Source organism: Eucalyptus grandis, chromosome 10 (assembly GCF_016545825.1).
Source record: "Eucalyptus grandis isolate ANBG69807.140 chromosome 10, ASM1654582v1, whole genome shotgun sequence".
Lineage (NCBI taxonomy): Eukaryota > Viridiplantae > Streptophyta > Magnoliopsida > Myrtales > Myrtaceae > Eucalyptus > Eucalyptus grandis.
Window position 1 is genome coordinate 8,227,467 of NC_052621.1, and position 21,412 is coordinate 8,248,878.

The 21,412-nt window shown below is 43.4% G+C and overlaps 3 protein-coding genes across 12 annotated transcripts in view; all 3 read right to left on the reverse strand.

Moving 5' to 3' along the window:
- The window catches only part of LOC104421531 (E3 ubiquitin-protein ligase BIG BROTHER), a 36,123-nt gene extending 27,284 nt beyond the window's left edge, over window positions 1-8,839 (reverse strand). Inside the window, exons 1-9 of one of the 3 annotated variants that reach the window (XM_010033511.3) lie at window positions 8,691-8,839; window positions 7,431-7,525; window positions 7,188-7,345; window positions 6,683-6,920; window positions 5,573-5,607; window positions 5,163-5,207; window positions 4,884-5,011; window positions 4,252-4,360; window positions 3,816-4,139 (exon numbers count right to left, since the gene is read on the reverse strand). In XM_010033511.3, the coding sequence (XP_010031813.2) occupies window positions 4,074-4,139; window positions 4,252-4,360; window positions 4,884-5,011; window positions 5,163-5,207; window positions 5,573-5,607; window positions 6,683-6,920; window positions 7,188-7,322 (756 nt within the window). In that variant the 5' untranslated portion in view covers window positions 7,323-7,345; window positions 7,431-7,525; window positions 8,691-8,839 and the 3' untranslated portion in view covers window positions 3,816-4,073. Of the gene's footprint in view, window positions 1-3,815; window positions 4,140-4,251; window positions 4,361-4,883; window positions 5,012-5,162; window positions 5,208-5,572; window positions 5,608-6,682; window positions 6,921-7,187; window positions 7,346-7,430; window positions 7,526-8,276 lie in introns of those variants that run through there. The other 2 variants (XM_010033510.3, XM_039303737.1) reach the window with 2 other exon arrangements.
- A 1,541-nt stretch (window positions 8,840-10,380) lies between these two features.
- LOC104423490 (pentatricopeptide repeat-containing protein At2g22410, mitochondrial) lies at window positions 10,381-15,980 on the reverse strand. 5 transcript variants are annotated; one of them, XM_039303073.1, is made up of 6 exons: window positions 13,169-15,980; window positions 12,855-13,065; window positions 12,459-12,751; window positions 11,693-11,936; window positions 11,393-11,455; window positions 10,381-10,960 (listed from the first exon to the last, which is right to left on the reverse strand). In XM_039303073.1, exon 1 carries the CDS (start codon window positions 15,903-15,905, stop codon window positions 13,857-13,859), a length of 2,049 nt encoding a protein of 682 aa, XP_039159007.1. In that variant the 5' UTR covers window positions 15,906-15,980; the 3' UTR covers window positions 10,381-10,960; window positions 11,393-11,455; window positions 11,693-11,936; window positions 12,459-12,751; window positions 12,855-13,065; window positions 13,169-13,856. The 5 variants fall into 5 exon arrangements, with proteins under 5 accessions (XP_039159007.1, XP_039159004.1, XP_039159008.1 ...); XM_039303070.1 differs by lacking the exon at window positions 10,381-10,960 and having other exon boundaries at window positions 11,187-11,455; window positions 11,693-12,751; XM_039303074.1 differs by lacking the exons at window positions 10,381-10,960; window positions 11,393-11,455; window positions 11,693-11,936 and having other exon boundaries at window positions 12,411-12,751; window positions 13,169-13,273; window positions 13,686-15,980.
- A 2,442-nt stretch (window positions 15,981-18,422) lies between these two features.
- LOC104421532 lies at window positions 18,423-21,412 on the reverse strand. 4 transcript variants are annotated; one of them, XM_039303731.1, is made up of 2 exons: window positions 19,376-21,412; window positions 18,423-18,981 (listed from the first exon to the last, which is right to left on the reverse strand). In XM_039303731.1, the coding sequence occupies exon 1, from the start codon at window positions 20,783-20,785 to the stop codon at window positions 19,433-19,435; it is 1,353 nt and encodes a 450-aa protein (XP_039159665.1). In that variant the 5' UTR covers window positions 20,786-21,412; the 3' UTR covers window positions 18,423-18,981; window positions 19,376-19,432. The 4 variants fall into 4 exon arrangements, with proteins under 4 accessions (XP_039159665.1, XP_039159664.1, XP_010031815.2 ...); XM_039303730.1 differs by having other exon boundaries at window positions 19,343-21,412; XM_010033513.3 differs by having other exon boundaries at window positions 19,313-21,412.

The window sequence follows — 21,412 nt, forward strand, 5'->3', positions numbered from 1 at the left end:
AGGTGGAGAATTAAAATGGTAAGGGATTTCAGGAGTTGGAGAATTCGGTGGTGGTGGAGAGATGTAATAGTAGGATGGCGGTGGCAGGGATGGATAAGGTTGTGGAGGAGACTTGTAAGCATATGATGGAGGCGATGATCAGGATGGCGGACGATGTGATGGCAAAGGAGGTGGTGGTGATTTATAAACATAAGGAGGAGTGGTTAATGGAGGTGGCGGAGGAGAGTTCTTGTTATAAGGTAGTGGTGACAATGATGATGGTGGAGGTGGTGATTTGTAGATATAAGGAGGCAAGGGTGACGGTGGTGGTGGTGGTGGTGGTGGTAGTGGTTTATACACATAAAGAGGCGGTAGTAATTGTGATGGAGGCGGAGAGAACTTGTGGTGATGTGGTGGCTTTATGGCATGCTTTAGTGCAGAGGTGGTGATATATATGGTGGCGGACAATGTTTAGGTGGTGGGGAAGACTTATGGTGCTACGGTGCATGAATTGCCTGGTTAGGAGGAGTGGAAACTTGTGATGATTAGGTGGGTGAATAACATACTTTGGTGGTGGCAGTGGCGGAGATTTATGATGTTGAGGGGGATGAATTATATACTTGGGAGATGCAGGTGGTGAGTTGTAACAGATGGCGGCGGCGGTGGTGGCGACTATAAGAAGGGGTTGGAGGTGGAGGATGATGCATAGGTATTGGCAGGGAAGATGAAGGAGAATATGTTGGTAATGGAACCGGAGAAGGAGGTAGTGAATATGTTGGTCGTAGAGGAGAATGAGTTGGGGGTGGAGATGGAGGAGAATTCATTAGTGGTGGCTGAGTCAAATATGTTGGTGGTGGAGATGGAGCAGTATGTTTTTGTTGTGGAGGGGGCGAGTAAGTAGGGGACGGAGGTGGAGGCAAATTCTTAGGTGGTGGCGGTGGTGAGTAAATAGGGGGTGGAGGTGGAGGAGGATTCTTAGGCGGTGGGGGTGGCGATTGGCATGAAGGAGAATATGTTGGTAATGGAACATAAAGGGGTTGGAGGTGGTGGAGGAAAATAGTTGGGGGTGGAGGGAGGAGAATTCATTAGTGGTGGCTGAGTCAAATATGTTGGTGGTGGAGATGGAGCGGAAATTCTTAGGTGGGGGGTGGAGTGGGGGTGGAGGTGGAGGAGGATTCTTAGGCGGTGGGGGTGGCGAGGGTTGGAGGTGGTGGCGAGTGGTGGTGGGGGTGGAGGTGGAGGTGGAATACAGGTAGTGGTGGTGGCGGTGGCGAATACGTAAGGGGTAGAGGTGGCGGCAAATATGTTGGTGGCGGAGGCGAGTAAATAGGGGGAAGAGGTGGAGGAGAGTTCCTCGGTGGTGGTGGTGGTGGTGGTGGTGGTGGAGGAGAAGAATATGTAGGAGGCCGTGGCGAATACGTAGCGGGTGGAGGGGAATTCATAAGTGGCGGTGGTTGAGAATATGTTGTTGGTGGAGGTGGAGTATATTTTGATGGCGGCGAGTAGTACATAGAGGGTGGAGGTGGAGGAGAATTCCTAGGTGGGGTTGTGGAGGAGGATCATATGCATGTGGCGGTGGCGAATACACAGAGTTTGGAGGTGGAGGGGAGTGAGTTTATAAGCGGCAGTGGCGGCAAAGATGTTGGTGGCGGCAGCGAGTAAAAAGGGGCTGGAGGTGGGGGAGAATTCCTAGACGGTGGCGGTGGAGGAGGCGATACATACGTGGCAGCGGCAAATACATAGGGAGTGGGGGCGAAGGGGAATATGTTGGTAGTGAAGGTGGAGGAGTATGTGTTGGCGGTGGCAGTGAGTAAATGGGGGTGGAGGTGGAGGAGAATTTGTAGGCGCCGGCGGTGGAGGAGGTGAGTACGTCCGTCGCAGAGGAGAAAAAGCAGGGAGCGGAGGTGGAGGGGAATTCACTGATGGTGGCGGTGGAGGTGGCGAATGTGTCGGGGTGGAGGAGGAGAGTAAGTCGGCAGTGGAGGTGAACGTATCGGCACTGGGGGGAGGCGGAGAAGAATATGTCAGGTGGTGGAGGAGAATTCAGGGATGGTGGCGGTGGAGGAGGCGAAGACATTGGTGGTGGAAGAGGTGAGTAAGTAGTCAGTGGGGTGGGGGAGGAGGAGGAGGCTCGTAAGCATATGGCGGCGTAACATAAATTGGCGGGGAAGGCAGAAAACTGCAACAAGGCAAAAGGAAATGGCATAGACCAGCCTAGGCCAATGCCAAGACCACCTCCGAGTTGCAAACTCTTTCTTTATACATATCGAATGGGAGGATTTTCTAGGAAGGATCAGGGATTCCAGGCACGACTGGCCAATTAGCAAACCTACGAAGAACGACAGGAGCTGAAAGGTGCCATACAGAGAGCCCTCCAATCCAGTGCAAGTAGTACGCATCCATCTTTAGTTCATTACTGAAGCAGGACAAGAATGAGCAATTGGTAGGCATGAAACCATTTAACTAGCGGGCATCGCAGCAGCATGCAATCTTGCAATGAACGTAACCAGCATCATGAAGGCCACGAAGCATATGTAAGGGGAGACCATTCATCAATCGAGACTGCATAGTCGTCGTTTATGATAACTTAATTGACGCTGGGCACTTTGCCGGTATGCTGTCGTAGGAAGTCCTCAATTCGAGTGTGGATGAATTGGCACTTCAAGGAATGCATCAGACAACACGATCCTAGCACATGTTAATAAGCTGTCAAAAACAATACTTGATTGCACCAGTCAATTGTTTTTTTTTTTTTTGGTAAAAGGTAAGTATTATAGATAGACTAGAGAACCGGGAGGCCATACAAAGAACAGCAGGGAAGAGCCGGCACCACTTGCACTCAGAATGTCAGAGTACCACCCGAGTGGAAGGGTGCCAACCCGAGCTGCACCAGTCAATTGTTAGCATTTTTAATATCAATATTTCGTCACGTTTTCATTCAAGTATGAAAACTCCTCATGTATCGAGAAAAACTCATGTGGAGAAACCATTTATGTCCGTTTTGCATGTCAAAATTGCCAGCTACTTGAACCTGGGACATTCGTTGCCATTTGGTAATCTGGGGCTTATAATGAACGCAGCATCACTAATAAACCGGGATGAAAAGTAGAGGACAAACATGGCATGTAGAGAAACGAACATCCTTTCCGAACTATGCGAAGGTAACTCTGGTCATGCTGTTTTTTTGCTTGTCACGAACCGGCCAGAAAGCATGAGCTCCTAAAGACCACGGTGAAGGCAATTTGATCGGGGCTTCAGATCATGTCAATCAAAATCGACAACCGTAATCCGAGTTTTGGTTATTGCGTCGACAGAAGCAAGATGCAGTCGGTCCCAGCAAGTCGAGAGAAGCAAGATATAGTCGGTCCCAGCAGGTCAGACCGGCAATTTTGACCTCCCCTATTCGGTATCAAATCAATACATCTATTGCAAGCAAATCAAAGATACAAACGCAATACTACTCACCTCCCTTTATGTTCATGGAAATAGGAAAAAACTAGAAGAATTATCTCATGATGCCTTATCTTGGATCTGACAATAATCATCCCTGGTTTACTATCGCGCAACGAACAGCATCGCGTCAAAGCAAAAGTCAGAGTAATACCAGGGCCAGTTAATTGCTTCCAAGCTTCACCAGAAAATGATACTACGGCCGAGCTAGACGCCCCGGTGGGATGGACGATTGACTCTAGAGGCTGTGGTCAGCAGTCAATTGTATTTCTGATATATAGAGCTAGTCACATGTTTACAGCCACTCAGATTTAGTTTATCATGGTCAAAGTATTCCTCATTCCTTAGCATTCTTTCTCAACACATTTCTGCAACGCAACGCTGAATCTCGTGAAGCACATTCAAATGAATCATAAAATTCATGAGGGACAGTGCAGCTATCTATGTAAAAACAACCTGAAAATTTATAGAAAATACAAAGTCCAGCTATCTGACAGCTGTTTCTGTACCTACTTCATAGCTCAGCTTTTCATATCAAGTAAAACCCATTGTTTTACTAAGCAAGGTGCAACAAACAACCTCTATGGTGCACCACCCAAGCTCGAGAAACGAACAAAAGAAATGAGAATTCGCCTTTGAGTACATTAATGATTACTTTTTACTCTTTTGGATGCATCCACGAACACCTCGGTGTAACAAATAGGGCAAGCCTGAGAGAAATTGAGAAGTTGCAATCAGTAACTTCTAGCATCTGGTGAAGAAAACGCGAATAGTTTCTCCAAGAAAATGATAAACCAATAAACAATGAAATTTGGCAATTACCTTGTTGATACTGAGCCATTTGGCACCGCAGCCAGCATGGTACATATGATTGCAAGGAAGGGTCATACGCCGGTCTCCTCGTTTATACTCCATCTGGCAAATCACACATCTGTTTACATCACAGAGATTGGTTTAGAACAAACAACAAACCGGGGCAAAGCTGGCATTAGTTTCTTATAAATGCTGTACTGCAATCCCTATTGATAATCTCATTCACTTGCAGGCATCCAAATGAATAAGGAATTTGTTACTGCAGAGAAGAAAATTTTAATGTACTCGACCATCCATTGCCTGCTACAGCACCCTTCACTCATTATATCATCCTAAACTCATGATGAGAGGTGGTGCACAAAAAGTTGCCAGTTAAGTAAAAACAAAAAATACTTCCTTGCCTTCCGGACAAAATATAAAATATTTATCTGAATTTCAAAAATTATGAAAAGTTATACACGAATCTACATGTCAACATTTATAAGTTGTGAAAGACTAAAAGTTTCAAATGTTTTGAGTTATTGAAAATTTGGATTAAGCAAAAAGCAAATATAAAACTCTATCCAAAGACACCCGCCTTACTTTTAACTTAAATCCTGGGTTAAAATAGACAGACTAAAGACAACGACATCAACTTGTACCTCTCATCTCGCGATCTTCTCCTGGAAAAAAAACCACGCTTGTATTTGGAAATTGGAAGCAGACTTATTTGTTCTTGCGAAAGACCTCGACTCTGAGTTCCAACAGTTTCACCTAACTCAAGTAACTCCTGTGCATGATATATCGTATCAGTGACTCTCACTTGAATGCGTAAATCACATGCAAGAATACTAAATTTTGAAATAAAATAACTAAGAAAGGCATCACAAGCCTCACTGATCAAACATTAGACATGAAACAGTGAAATATTAAGCTCGAACCTCGTAAGTCATGTTGTCAGGATCTATGTTGTCTTGCCAAACAACCTGCATTATCGGCAAGTTTAACCATGGTTATCAAGGTGGTTGACATTTAGAGCACAAATTACTTGAAGAACAGAACTTGATTTGGATAAGCCAGAGCTAATCAGCTCATTATAACTTTCTAGAACCTCATCTTGGATTTTATAAGCACATTCAAAGATAACCATAAGCAGTCATATACTCATTGTCATTGTAATCAGATAAACCACTTTAGAAGTGGGACGCGTTATCCAACTGTAAATACCACTCCTTGAGAACATATTGATGTTCACGGTATGAAATAGTTAGTGCAAAGAAAATATAACAGGTCGACAATATGATTCCTACTTTGAACCACGCTAGAAGTGATAGACTACAAAGCTACAGACCTGATAATCCTGTGAATTGTGATGCCTTCGTGGACCTGAAAAGCACAGAATGATTTGAATAAAGATTCCAAAAATTTTTAAGTGACAAAAATTCTATATTACCCAAGAAAAAGAATATCAAGTAGCCTGAAGAGATTTGTGCAATGCCTTCAAAGATGGTCACAATAATATTTTGAAACCCAAAATGCATAAACAGGAAAATGAAACACTGAGTTAAATCAGCATCACATTCCCTGTAAGTTTGTAATAGAGCTGCTACTGTGTTTGCTTAGGAGATAGTAAGTAAACTCCATAACAAATTAGAAAGCCTAATCTCCACAAATGTGGTTGAGATTACTTGTATTTAGAGTGATGAGAGTATACGAAGTGTCTCGCTGCATATGAACAGATGCCCACGAGAACAACCTGGATAAGTTACAAGGAGGAAGGCCAATGAACAAACAATATTACTCTTGACGGCATTTTCTTTTGAGTATCAATACCTGGTGCGTCAATATCACCACACAACAGCCAGGATAAAATTGTGCCAATAAACAATTGTTACAAAGGTACAGGGAAGTCTCAAGGATGACCAGATGCTTCTTAGAATAGTGTTTCTTAATAATGGGAAAGTCTCTTTTAACTTTGAAGATGTGACAGTTGCTAATGCTTAGATCCAACCAAGAAGAGGACATAGTTCTCCTCCTTGTATGTCAAGATGGTCGTCTTATCTTCAAATCCACTAATTGACCAATGCCCATATTACAGGTGTTTCTATGAAAAGAAATGGATTTGTCCATTTTCAGGGTAAACTATGCAACAATTGCTCAGTCCTGCCATTGGATAAGATCTTAAGGAAAAGCTGCGTCTGATGTTATAAGCCGGCATTGTGACATTCCAAAGCATTCCTGGTACCGGGGCAAAAAAGGTCATCACAAACAAAAGTCTACAACATCCTATATCCATGGACAGCCACAAAAAACCATGCCAGCGACTTATGATGAGAATTAGGCAATGCTTAATCACCTTCTAATGAGGTTAAAACAATAAATCTTAAACAGTACCTCCAAAAAAATAATTTTATACCATCAACAATAAGGTTGATGCACTGCTGTAAAACATAGAACTCACATGCTGCAGAGCGGTCACGAGATCCACTATTTGCATTCCCCTCCCATCCACTGCTTACTGCAGGAGTCTGCTCATTAGTCATTGAAGGGCTAACCATAGGTCTTCTAATCTCATGATAGGCTTGTCCTTGACCATCCGCTTCATACGAATGACCATAATCGTAATATGTGTAATTATTACCATATTCTGATGAACCCATTTTGTAGTAGTTTGTATTCACTGGTGGATATATGCTCTCCTGCATAATATAAGAAGGAAATAAAAGCAGAATTAGTTCTAGACTAAGATCTGAAAATACAGGAAACCAGAAAGATGTCCACAAATGCTCCCATAGTTAGATTGGCAAGTATAAATTACGACGGAAAGTAGAGAAATATTGAGTCCTGCCGTGAATTCTCCTCTTCCCAAAAAAAAATTAATTTATACTGAAAAGCAAAAAAACTATGCAGATACAGACCAGCCACCTCTCCAGAAACTGAAAACAACATAATCAACTAATAGGTACCTGAGCATGAGAAGCACCAGAAAATATGAAATTCACGTGTTCATATGTAAGACCCTCGAAATATTCCATAAAACTTTCGGATGTATTGTACGGATAGCCAGTGTTAACATATTGAACATCCATGTTCCAACTCATCTCAGACTACTGTCAATTCCCACCTGGAATGTTAATGAAAGCAGATAAACATCCACCCTGTATTAAAGTATCAGAGAGCATGAACACAAAGGATCCAGAAATCCATACCGAGCCTAATCTCTCACAACCGAGGCTTGCAAATCATTCAAATACAGTATGCACCATCCATTACGTGATCCGGGAATCCTATCTTGTCATAGATCCTGCAATTGAGATGACAATAAAATCGAGCTCAGGCCAGGAAAGAAGCATCTCACCGTAACAGCACTCGCACCCAATGCTAGCCATGCTTATAATGCAGAGTTTACACTAATATCATAATTTTCTGCAATAATGTGGCGACCCCTTAATGTTAGCCCTGCTTATAGTGCTACTGTGCTTATAACGAACGGCGATCGAGGAAATTCGAGTCGTGGCAAACAACAGCCAAAAAAAAAAAAAAAAATCGTTTTTGGGGGCCGGTGCATGCATGCTGAAAGAACAGTAATTCGTGGTGATATAGTGCAATTCTCTGTTTCATCAGCACACAAGGTAGCAAGAGACGGCGCTCGAGATCGTGCCCTGCATCCGTCCCCTGCATGCCTCGTCGCTCGATGACAAGACAGAAGCCAGAGCTTCGAGCCTCGACAACGGACACCCGCCCGGAAGCAAAAGAGGAATTCAAAAAACGCCAGAAGAAGGAAGAAAGAAAGGCGACCGAGGACGCCAATGCCGTTCCAATTCCACACGATCTCCTCTCTGATCAGAGATCGTCGCCAAATCAAAACAAAACGAAAAGAGAAGCCGCAGCATTGACCGAAAGCCGCGCGCCGGTCCAGACCGCGAGAAAGGAACTTCGAAATCAGAGAAGACGGCACCCGCTCCGCCCACGCATAACGAGAACAGCAACGGGACCCACAAAAGAGAGAGAAAAAAAAAAAGGCCCGACGATCGCCTCTCCAGTTTCGCATTTACCGGTGTCGCCGTGCCCGCCGGCCGGCGGCTCTCGTTCAGCGGCGGAGCAAGGGACGACGACGACGACGAGGAAGCCAGCTATAGCCTTAGCTCGAGGAGAGCGGGATTCCCGGCGAGAGAACCTCGGGTCCCCACGCTGGGGCTGGTATCTTTCCTCGGGAAGAATGGCGGATGCAGACAGGGGCGGGGAGGAGGAGGAGGAGGAGAGAGGAGAGAGGGACGGAGATTATATAAACGAAATGGCGATGCGGGCAGGAGTGAGTAATTTAAGTAAATGATTATAAATGCTTGGCGAGCAGCAGCAAAGCGATGTGGAATGCGAGGGATTTTCAAAGGCGCAGCAGCGAACAGCATTAGATTCCTTGTAGAGAGAGAGTGTGTAGAGAGAGAGTGTAGAGTAGAGAGAGAACCGACATTCGTCGCTTTTTCGGGAGGGGAGGGTCTCTCTCTCTGCCTTTCTCTCTCTCTCGTCTTGTTGCCTTGCCTTGCCTCCTCCCTCCTCCCTCCTCCTCGGTCGATGTTGAACGGAGGAGAGAGAAAGTAGAGAGAGAGAGAGAGAGAGAGAGGGGTTGAAAAAAGAAAAGTTGCGGGGGAGGAGCTTTCTCTCTCTACTGCGACTGGGGAGGAGAGAGAGAGAGGGAGAGAGAGTGTGAGGGGGAAGGTGGGAGGAGGTGGTGTGGCGCCTTTATGCAGTGGTTTCAGGAACACGCGAACTCCGTTAGCTGGGCTCTGATCCGGTGCACCGCGCCTACAAATGGGAAAATTTGAAGCCCCACTTCCTTATTCTCATACGAGAAAGGTAGTCACTAAGGTAAATCGCGATAATTCATTAAATATATACTTACCTAATGGGTATTAAATTATGTCAATCTTAGGCTCAAATTTCCCTTCTCGTGCGTTTGCACACGTACTAATGAGTCCAGTCAATACGAGCCTTTAAGAAAGAAAAGTCACGAATCAAAATCATGCACTCATTTTAGAGCATGGAGTTAGTTTTTCTCGAAACTATTTAATTCTGGGGTGTGATTTATATTCTATTTCTCGCTTTTACTTAGTATTTTTGCGTCGAATTCTAATATCGATACATATTCCAGCCATTCAATATTTTACAAGCGGGTGGCTTAACGGTCGAGTTTGGCGACGTGGCACTTTGGAGGACGGCAGTACAGGATAGGACGAGACATGCTGTTAAGCACCGTTGACGCGTGAATCGTGGCAATGAAAACTTATCCGAATTGAAAACTAAGAATAGGAGACATTGAATCTAGGAGCTAAGCCCCACCATCCTCCCCCACAAAAAAAAAAAAAAAAAAAAAAAGATGGAATAGGAGAAAGAAATTGAAGGGGGGAGATAGGACATTGACCAAACGACATAATAGGGGGTGGTGGGGGAGGGGAGGAGGAGGAGGAGGAGGAAGAGGAGGAGGGGGGCGTGAAGGCGTGAAGGTGAAAGAAGATGGACGAGAGAAAATGAGGGGAGAGTAATGATGGGGGGGATTGGCTAGGGGCGGAGGCGTGGGTGAGCTAACGACGACGCCTTTGACACCATAAATTATGACAGACAGGTGACCCGAATAATGACCGCCCCCCTCCCCCTCTCTCTCTCTCTCTACCTTTTTTGTTCTTTTATTTTTTAGGGGAAGGAGTGGTGCGTGTCACGTGTAGGGCCTAGAGACAGGCAGGCCTCCCCGCATGAGGCGCTCACGCACATTTTGCACTTGTCCTGTTGTCCGCTGCTCTTGCAAACTGCAATCTCTCCCCCCGACCAACCATTTCTTAGATCGGGTTAAAACTAATCTCAGCCACCACCAATCTTGGATTTGTTTTTTTCTGGGTCGGAATTCGATGTTTTGGCGACACTCTGTACAGAGGAATTATAATGAACTGCAATGATCGCGACGGGTTTTGATTATTGAAACTTTAAGATAGAAAATTGGCACGATGGGTAAACAATGAAACGTGATGTGAGCACATGGAAACATTTTTTTTTTTTGACTCGAATTGTATTGATTCAACTCGTGGGAGATAATTCCAAATCCATATGTGGTTATGAAACTCGTTAGGACCTATTATTAACCTTTTCATGTAGTCTTGGGTTTTTCTTGAATGGACCACAGCGGATCAACAACCATACGAACCTACCGAGCCACCATGTCATTGTCGTCCCCAAAGGGCAGGATAAAGCTAGCAGCTAAAATGGTCCAACCAAGTTGGTTCGAGTCAGTTGAACTGAAGAGAGAAAAAGGGGGGCAACTGCAGGTTTGCCAAATTCATGACATCACATGGGAATTCTTTCAACAACTTATAGCTAGAGCAAGTCAAATCAAGACATGAAAACAACAAAAAAAGAGATTTGGTAGCCAAAACCATCCCTTTGACAGCAACACCACCAAAGTTGTAAACGAGAGTCTAGGTTGGAAAATGGCTTGAATCTTGTGGGATTGCAAGGTGGAGGAACTTTTAAGGGAAGGGAGGCGAGTGGGGGTGTAATCACTGCCCCAAGGGACAAAATGAGAGGAGGGAAGCCAAAAGCTGTCAGTCATGTGGGGGGAGGGAAGGCCATGAATTGAGTGGGGGGGACGGGGGGGATCGAGCACAAGACCTGACGTGCAAGGAAGGAAGAATCGATGTCGTCGTTCTTCACATCTTGGAAAAAAGAAAGGTGCAAGTAAAGCAACAGGACCCTGCAACAGTGGCAGGCAAAAAGACCAGATCATGAGCGCATATCCTTGAGGAGAATGATTAAAAAATTAAACAAGCATTGCCCTCTGTTTTGATGCATCTTAAAAGTTCTCTGATTAATCTATAAATGGTTGGTTCGAGTTCGAACGGAAAAGGATGTGCGAGAACTTTTCTAGAGCCGTGACAATTATCGAAAATTCATCATATGAAAGAACTTGTTCATGCATCTAGATCTAATGGTGCACAAGCCTTAGTCATTAATTTTGATGGTCCAACTTACTATAGTTTTCTCTCGATCCTGGGAATTGTACAGGCTTTAATATAAGAAATGATAAGGGGGAAAAAGGGGTGGGAGTGGACCCATCATGTTTTTCTAATTTGGAAAAACAGAAAAGATATTTGCTTCATCCAATGAAGTGGGATGAGATGAGAACCTTCTTTTTTGTCAGCTTGCTTGAGGGTGGAGAAAAGACGCATGTTGTTTTTCCTCATGTTATCTACAACACAGGTAGATGGAAAGGAAATAATTATAATAATAATGAGCTCAGTTTGGCATGGAAGGCATCTCTAGGCGGAAAGACAAAAGGCAGAACTGAGTTGTCACCGTCTTTATCTTTTCAACCCCACTTTGGTATTCCTCATTTCTTTTTCCCAAGAAAATCAAAGGCGTAAGATCACAAGGCTCATTGGATCAGACAAGGGTATTTTAGAGCAGTAAACATTCTTGGACTAACCAGACAATAGAAAAAGTGAAAGGAAGCAGCGGCTGCAGCACCAACTTGTCTTTTGCTACAAGATGGTTTACTCGGTTCCTTTCAGAGCAACAGCAGATCAAAGAATCAATCTGCAATCTCCTTTCACATTCTTCCCCAACAAGAGGCAAAAGGACTGGATTAAGCCAAGAAAAAGGGAGGGACCGGATTGAATACATGAAACCATATGCTCCTGGTGAATAGCAAGTCACCGAATACAAGAATCCTGCATCAAGAGCAAACATAATCAGAAATAAAATTAGTGCCCATTTGTACACTGAACGAGAATCTTTTTCAGGTTAATACTTCTTACAATTCTTCTTTCCGTTCCCCCAAACAACAGCAAGGCTACTGATCAGGATACTAGCGACTATATTAACCAATTTGAATACTGTATTGTAATGAAAGTGCAGATAGAGATTAACTGTGTTCATGCGGTGGGTCATTTATATAGAAGTATGAAGCAATACAGAAAATTCGCTTGTGAATTTTATCACTTTTGAAAGCCATAGAAACCAAAATCCCGCTTGAAAACCCATCATTTCTTACGCTAGTGGGGCACAGGCACCTGCCTGTAGATTAGAGTGAAACGGCTAGACTGTTATGCATGGCTGAGTTCATTCCGTATTGCAGCCAAACCATTTCACATAATTTGATGCTTTCATGCTTGCAAGGATCAACTCTATCATGAAATCACACATTAAAAGTTGAAAAATCTGATACATGTACTAGTTTAATGACCAATTACCATCACTACTTTAAGAGAACTATCCATTCCAAGATCAACTTCAGAGGGGATAACATATACTAAATTAGCGATTACAAGATCGCAGAATCCTTGTAATTCCAGAACCCCAGAAATCAAAGCAAATATGCAGTCAAAACTTCAGTAGTTTTGCTTCACATCGCTCGCAAGCATTGAGGATGATTAGATTTAGTGGTCAAAGAATCTGATTCCTGAATTAAGTAGATCATATACTACATCTTTGACTTCCCCAGCCTACCACTACATATCCAGTTTATTCCATGTCCTCAGAAAACCTGTTGAGATTAGGCCACAAAAAATACATAGATAAAGTGTCCAATTTGTAGAATAAAAACGCAATAGAATAAATTTTAAATTGGTGGCAGAAAATTACTTGACCTGACCATCAGTGCAGGATTCAAGTAATGATGACACAGCACCATTGAATCTCTTTGACCGACCAGAGCTAACCAGCATTTAGTCATCTAAGCACCAGGACCACTGAAACAGCATCATGAATTGCAAAAGATCGGCCAGAGCAGGAACTGCTGTAAAGTTGGCGGACTGAGAATTTTAGCAGGGAAGCTTTCTTCTGGAGAAGCGGGCATAACTAAGATAAACCAAATAAATAAAAAAAGCATCAGCATAGTATCAGCATAGTATTGCCAGATCCACTCATTCAATCACCTTGAAGTAATAAATGATAAAAATACCTCTATACGGACTAGCTGTAGAAAGCTCTAGAACAAGCATGACAGCCAGTACCTCGAACATTGGGATGCATACTGATCACCCATCACAACTTTCCGATGAAGAGGCTGCAATAATTGCAAAAACTTGAACTGACTGTGTCCCATGTACCCCATACATCAAAGCAAAATAAAAAATACTAGAGAAAGATTCAATAAATCGCGATACCGTATTACTTCTTTTCTATTTGTAGTCCTAGTCTTGCTCTAAATACTAATTTCAATCAACCTAGGATCCTTGTAAAAAAATGACTAATAAAAAAATGCAGATAGCTTCTGGGTCTTCTTTCCTTATTGATAAACAAAGATGCATAAGTTACGATTTCTGAAGAGGATCTGATTATAAGCTCCACATAGATGGCTAAAAGGGAGATTAAAAATTCTATCCGCACGATCGCTTCTATGTGGCTGAAGAGTGTTTTACTTGTCACTTGCCATTAGCCCAATCCATAACATGTGTGAATTACTCCAAAAGGAGCACCTGGTGAAATAATTTTTATCCTGCACAAACTTGTCCAGCAGCCCGCATGCTGCAGGTGCTCATAAAATGACCACCGCTTCAAATTTCTGGAGCATCGTAATGTGCCCATCAGACTTGAGCTCAAGTCAAAATGCTGCAGAGCCTCAAGCCACCAGTGGGTATCAATCAGATTCAAAGAGAATGGTCACCCAAATTAGAAATATCAACCATATTCTCAACAAGATGCAGCTGTCTTGTCAATATGACAAGGCATTGATAAATCCATTCCGATTGAGGGTGTGATTTATCCCTAACAATAAACTCATGAACAACTCCATTAACCTCAATTGAGCTACATCCCGGAGTCTTCTCTACTCCTCTCTTTGTCATCATCTTCCTCACCTTCCTAGCCTCTTCCCACATGTTTGCTTCTCTGTACATATTCGCCAGTAGAACATAAGTACCACTGTCATGAGGATCCAACTTTAGAAGTTCTAAAGCCACTTTTTGTCCCAGCAGGACATTCCTGTGAACTCGACAAGCAAAAAACAGTGGGCCCCAAACTGCAGCATCTGCCTCCATTGGCATGCTCTCAATAAGCTCCATCGCCTCTTCCAGTAAACCAGCCCTTCCAAGAAGGTCTACCATACAAGAATAATGCTTAAGCCTAGGAAACAGGTTAAATTCAGAAGTCATTTGAGAGAAGAAATTACGCCCAGCTTCAACCAAACCCCCATGACAACAAGCTGATAGTAACCCGAGAAATGTGACCTCATCCGGCTTCAGTCCATTACCAATCATTTCCCTGAAGAAAGTTATTGCATCCAGTGCATACCCATGATGAGCTAAACCGCATATTAATGCCGTCCAGGTTAAGGAATTTTTCACCGGCATTTCCAAGAAAACACGGAGAGCTCTAGGAATATCTCCGCACTTGGCATACATGTCAATAAGAGCAGTTCCCAAGGCAACATTGAGAGAAAGCTTGTGTTTCTCAATGTAGTGATGAATCCATATCCCAACTTCAAGAGCCCCTAGTTGTGAGCAAGCCGATAAGCAATTAACCATGGTAACTTCGTCTGGTCTTGTGTTGCTGGATTGCATTTCATGGAACAAGGCCAGAGCCTCCTTGCTACGGTAAGCTTGAACATAGCCACCTATCAATGCATTCCACGGAACAACATCCTTTTGAGGCATGCCATCAAAAATCTCACGAGCAGTGTCTAGAAACCCAAATCTTGCATATCCAACGACCATTGTAGTCCATGTAACAAAAGTTCTCACCTTCATGTTATCAAAAATTTCCTGCGCTTGCTCAAGATCCCCACACTTAATATACATGTCCATAAGAGCATTGGCGAGAGGCACAGTCAAATTCAACCCGTTCCTCTCAATCAATTGGTGGAATTCTCTCCCTAGTTTCAAATCCTCCAATTGGGCACACGAACAGACCATGCCAATCATCGTGACCTCGTCTGGCGTAACACCCTCTGCCTCCATCTCACGATACATTCTCAGAGCATGATCCGCAAGTCCACTCCTCACATACCCATTAATCAAGGAGTTCCACGTAACCAAGTCCCTCACAGGACTTCCGTCGAACACCTCACGTGCCCTCCCCACCTCGCCCCACGAAACGACCATATGGATCACCGCATTGCACACGAACAAATCACCCTCGAATCCCAACTTCACCACGTGCCCAAGAACCCCGCGGCCCGCACGCTTCATCGACGAATCAGCAGCGCATATCTTCAGCAGCAGGGGATAAGTGTAATTATCCGGCCTCGACCCGCCGTTCCTCAGCATCCGCCGGTACAGGGCGAGCGCCCCACCGGGCCTGTCGCTCTCCGCGAAGCCCCGGATGGCCACGTTCCACGAGAACGCGTTCGGGTCGGCGGCGCCGCACAGGATCCTGGCGCAGTACCCGAGGTCCCGGGACTCGGAGAGGGCGCAGAAGGCGACGAGGCGGCTGAGGGCGAGCCCGTCGGAGGCCAGGCCGGTGGCGACCATCTGGGCCTGGACCTGCATGAGCTGGGACAGGGAGCGGCACCGCTCCAGCAGGGAGAGGAGCGGGTCCGCGAGGACGGAGGCGTGGGTGGTGTTCCAGCTCGCGGGCTTGTCCCGGTGAGGACGGAGCGACCGCGTGTGGAGCGCGGCGACCGGGAGAGGGCTCGCCGGAGGGGTCCGGAGCCGGCGGCGGAGGAGGGATCGGCCGGCGAGCGCGTGGAGGGGGATCATCGGAAATGCCGGTCGGTTCTTGTCATCGGAGCTTCCTTCTCGTCGTGCAGCTCCCCATGCAGGGGATGGGAGTGATGAAATGAGAGGGCGGACGTTGTTTTCCCCGCCTACTGCATTAAGTAATTTTCCATTTGAAATAATTAATTAAGTTATGCTTAGTTTTCTTTTTTTTTTAATGGGTCGAAGTTAAGTTATGCATCATTAGAGGTTACTAAACTATTTATATTCCTTTTTATTTTTCTGAAAAATAGAATATGGAATTGAATCAATAAGAGTGCATTTTATAACAATTTTATTCCCGAAAATAAGTTTTGATCAAAAATGATTTTTTCTAATTCTATTTCCAAAAATAATTTATGAAAAAAAGAACGCGCTTAATAACTATCCAAAATTTATATTTTTGGGATAGAAATGCATTTAGTAGAATTATTAATTTTTTTGTTTCTTTTAATTTTTAATATTTTTATTGCATTTTTCTTTTTTTTTTTTTTTTCTTTTTCTTTTTTTCTTCCTCCTTCTTGGCAATAGGTCTCCAGCCACTAGCTGGGCGAGGTGAGGTTTGGCTAGCCTCAACTCTCGCCCTAGTCACTGCAGCAGGCTCGGCGTCATCAATGGGCTAATTGTTTTCCTGGAAATAAGAAACAAATTTTTTTCTTCTATTCAAAATCTATTTATAAAAACAAGCAAAAATTAATTTTTGTTTTCAGAAACAAAACATTTACCAAACGAATTTATATTTTGTTTTTAGTCCTAAAAACAAAATAACAGAATCAGTTGATTTAGGTCAAATTTAGGTCATGAGAACAACTCTAGAATCAAAGTATTTTCCTTTTCTTTTGGTCTTTTTTTCTTGTTTTCTTCCTTTTCTTTTTCTTCTTCTTCCTTAGTCGCCAACCAATTTAGGTCAAATTTCTTGGAAAAGTATCAAAGAGATCACAAATTTATTAAATTGATATCAATTCAATCATAAATTTTGCAATTTGACCAAATTTAGTCATACATCTTTTCACGTTGATACTAATTGAGCTCATTCAGCCAATTTAGGTTAAAAATTGTCGACATTGATGGAGACGAAAACAATCTTGTGTAGCACGGTCGATGCTTTGATGTAAACAATTTTTTTATAAATTTCTAATTTCAAAATTTTTATTAATTTCATGTTTTTGTTTTTTGTTTTTCCTTTTCCTGTCTTTGGCGCTAATACTTGGCCAAGGATGGCAACTGACAAGAAGCCAAAGGAAAGATGAGGAAAAATTTATTAAAAAATAATAATAAATTAAAAAAAGTCCACATTAACATCGACCATGTCAGATAGAATGACTATCATTCATGTTAATAATTACTATTAAATTGATCGGATAAACTCAATTAATACCAATGTGAAGATATTTAGGGTTAAATTAGTCAACCTGAAAAGTTTATGACCGAATTAATACCTATAAGTTAGGTTTGTAACTTTTTAATACTTTTCTCCAAGTTTCTTGAATGAAAAAGACAAGATCAAAAGTAAAGCTATTTTCATTTTCCTCAATCTTATTGATCTAGAAACATCATTTAAAGATACTTAATTCCGCTCGCATGCAACTTAAATGTGGTATTACATTTGATTTTCAACTTTATCTAAATACATGTGCTATGGGAGTCAACTCAAGTTATATACTACATTTGGATTTGTAAGCCTTTGAGTCATGAATTTTGGTCATGTATTATCATCAACCTCGAATTTAATTTCATTTGTTCGTAAAAGTTAGATATTACCTAACTAATCCAGGGTTCATGCACTATGACATAGATAACTCAAAGTGGCATAAAGTGAGATTGAAATAGCCGACCAGCCGGACTTGTAACTTTACTAATACCTCAAAGCTTAATGTCATGAATTACCCGACAAAAATCATCTTTGCTCTCTACCAAACCCAAATAAAACTATCATGAGCTTGTCTAAATATATATTCTGTGTTGTGACTTGTGGTTTTCCAATTCTAATCATGTAAAATTACTCAAAACTCGAAAAAAAGAAATTGGTCAAATTAATATGAAAGATGAAACTTTCCGTCGGGTCATTTGACGGCATTGATAATGCAATGTGAGGACACCCTCCCGATTCAATCCACGTACGATGCGACAAGCAAAATCCCTCGTAGCATGAAAGGCAAATGAAACTAGTACGTCGTCATCCTGTATAGGGGCTACTAGTTCGTAATCCGATATTGATACATGGTTTAGTAAAATGAGTTCAGATAATAGTTTTTTTGTGTCATGAATGTGAGATTAATATGATGATAATCTCGACACGGTTAGGTTTAGAATCCAAGACAGCACGGAGAACCTACAAATGAAGAAAGTTATGACCAGATTTTAAGGACAAATTTCACTCGAATAAAGATGCACCGGCTGAAAACCAAAGACTTGTCTAACTAAAGCCACCGATGCCTCGCGATTGTTGATTGGTGGGTTCCGAGCACGGACAGCCGGTCAAGGTTAGGGGATTCCTCAACCGCAAAATGTGATACTTAGTAAAAAAGAAAACGAACAAATTATCATACGGAAAGCATCATCTATTGGTCAAGTATCATTTCTAGTCATCTCTTTCAACAGTTTTGCTCAAGATGCTCCTCCATTCAGCAACTTTCTTCGCGTGGTCAAGCGGTACTTCTTTTACGGAAAGCACTGATCCAACAATTGATACCCCTGCTGTTCATTTACGGGTCATTCATGTGCTTTTTTTTATTTATTACAGCACATCATGTGCAGACACCCAAGTGGAACCTAAGTACCAGCTTTACGAATTGGAGATCTTCAGCCGGATTTCTCGGCTCACTGTCCACAAATCATCTGCCAAACAATGGAGACAAAGATAAACCCAAGTTCAGAATCGAATTAACCTGCTCTGTCTTGCAACTCAGGTGTAACAAAACTGCTTGATGTCCAAGCACTATCCAACTCAGGTCATTCATGTGCTTTTTTTATTTATCGCAGCACATCATGTACAGATACCCAAGTGGAACCTAAGTATGCCAGCTTTACGAATTGGACATCTTCAGGCGGATTTCTCAGCTAATTGTCCACAAATCATCTGCTAAACAATGGAGACAAAGATAAACCAAAGTTCAGAATCAAATTAACCTGCTCTGTCTTGCAACTCAGGTGTAACAAAAACTGCTTGATGTCCAAGCACTATCCATCTGTTAACAAAAAATGAACACAGCCACTGCCTCGCATAGTATGAATGAATCTGCTTGGTCAGGCTTCCCAAAGACAATTACATGAAGCAAAGATCATCCTAAGAGCGAAAGATATCGAAATGCTAATTGGAAAATCTTAATGCAGGTCTACATTAGGCAGTTCACAGGTAGATAAAGTATCAAAATACAATAATCTACTTTCAATAGCACAAATCTACTCACAGGGAAAAAAACAGAGAACAGCAGTCCCACCAAATTTTGATGATAAAGCGGTTAATACAAAACCCGTGCGCAGTTCGTCCTTTCTGAGTGGAGAGACGGCAAAGAGAGGCCTGTAGGTTGCTATTGATGCCTACTTAAATCTATGTGATCTCTCCCTTGAATTCTGTCAATGCCATGAGAAGTGGGGTCAAAAGATGTTTCCGACCTCCTGGAATTGATTTCCAAATCCCTATGCTTCAACTCCAAAAACCCCCGCTCATTTTCTAGTTTCATCCTCTCATTTTCCAGCCTCAACCGCTCCAGCTCCCTGTTTTTCTTGCTGCAGTATCTTAGCCACTTGAAACGCTGTTTCTCGAGCTCAAAGGATTGAGCCTGAATGTTTGCTCTCTGTTCCTGAAGTTGCAACATCTGTCTCTTGATCCACTCTTTTCGCTCCCATGGTGTCTTTGATGGGTCCTGAAATATATCTGCCATCTCAAATTGCAAACCCTCATGCCTACTACACTGCGGCCATGATGGGCCATCCTCCTCAACCATTTTCCTCTTATTAGGATCACACACTCTTCCTCGGCATCCGCCAACACCAATGTCATCCTCATCATCCAATCCATCATCGTCGTCTTCGTCTTCATCATCCTCATTGTCTTCAGCTTCCTCATCAGATGCATTATCATCCTTTGATCCCTTCTCAAGATGCAATGAATATGCTTGTAAATCAAAATCTTGGCAGTTAGGAATCTTTTGGCCATTATGATAGGCACACATCTCTTTGTAAAATAAATGCCTCGAGCTCAATATCTTCCTCACATCTTCCTTTGCCTTTGCAGATAGATGTGGCATGGAATCCATAAGTGAAGGGTTCTCCACCACCTTACAACTAGTTCCTCTCCCAAGGATATCATTTAGTCTCTTGTACCTCTTGTTCAAGTCATTGAACTTATCCTCACACTGCTGCGGCGAGACATGACAGCCTCTACTGATCATAATCTTTGAAACAGTTTTCCACTTGCCCTTCTTCTGGAGTATCCCAGATTTCCTCCTAAATCCCTCCTCGGGAATCCCATCATCGCCCACGCAAGCAACCACTGCTATGAGAAGCCTAACCACCTCATCGGTCCACTTCATCCGGTGCCAAGGAGAACCCTTCTTACTCTTTCCCGAACTATCCCCAGTCCCATCATCAAAACTAGGTTCATCCTCCTCGCTAATGTTGCCAGCATTCGACGCACCAACCGCAGCCTTCCCTTTGCTGAAATTCGTCGGTGTGCCTCGCGCCGTCATGCCCCCAACTTCTATCAGCCCCACGTGTTGGCTGCCGCTTTCAAGACCAGTCATGAGATTCATCGGCTGCCGATGGCTCATGGAAGAATGAGACAGGTGGGTCGGCTGGTGCCTGTGCATCGAGGACTCCAGGTCTAACAATCCCCCGCTCGACACCGACAAAAACCCGCCTCCCAAACCCGAACTGTCCATCTCTCGCCTTCACTAAACCCACAAGCCCTAACTCCTAATAAGCCAAAACGAAGGAGCAGCGGTATTCACAGAGGCACCAGGCCAATCAGTTTCCTAGCATCATAGAATCAAACGAATCTACCTATTCGACTATCTTCCTTCCTCTCCGAAGCCAAATGGCCCGAAACCACAAGCTAATTCACGACTAGCCACCGAATCTCCCCCGTTTCCGAAATTGCGAGCAAACGAAAGTACCCCAACATTTTTTTTAAAAAAAAAGGCAATCAGAAATCAGCAAGATCCGCAAGAGAATCTCGCTCCTCCTTCAGCCACGGCGGAAGCACAGCCCCACAAAAACCCCCGAAACGATTCGGACGAGGAGGCGAGATCGCGTATCGTTTACCTCAAATTCCCACAGAAATCTCGACGGGCTCCTTCGCTACGGAATGGCCGCAGCGGAGAGACAAGGGAGAGGACGAGGAAAGCGAACGAACGAAGGAGCGACGAACGGAAAAAGCTCGCGATCGTAGAGCCTACGATCATCTTCGGGAGAAGAATTTCTCAGTCCCTCCGGTCCGGGGATGCTCCTGCGCGCCTGCGCCGGAGTTTCGTTCTGGAGAGAGAGAGAGAGAGAGAGGCTCAAGCAAA

Excerpts from the sequence above, each read along its gene's own strand:
- LOC104421532 (XM_039303731.1), bottom strand. The coding sequence starts at position 20,785 with ATGGACAGTTCGGGTTTGGGAGGCGGGTTTTTGTCGGTGTCGAGCGGG.
- LOC104423490 (XM_039303073.1), bottom strand. The coding sequence starts at position 15,905 with ATGATCCCCCTCCACGCGCTCGCCGGCCGATCCCTCCTCCGCCGCCGG.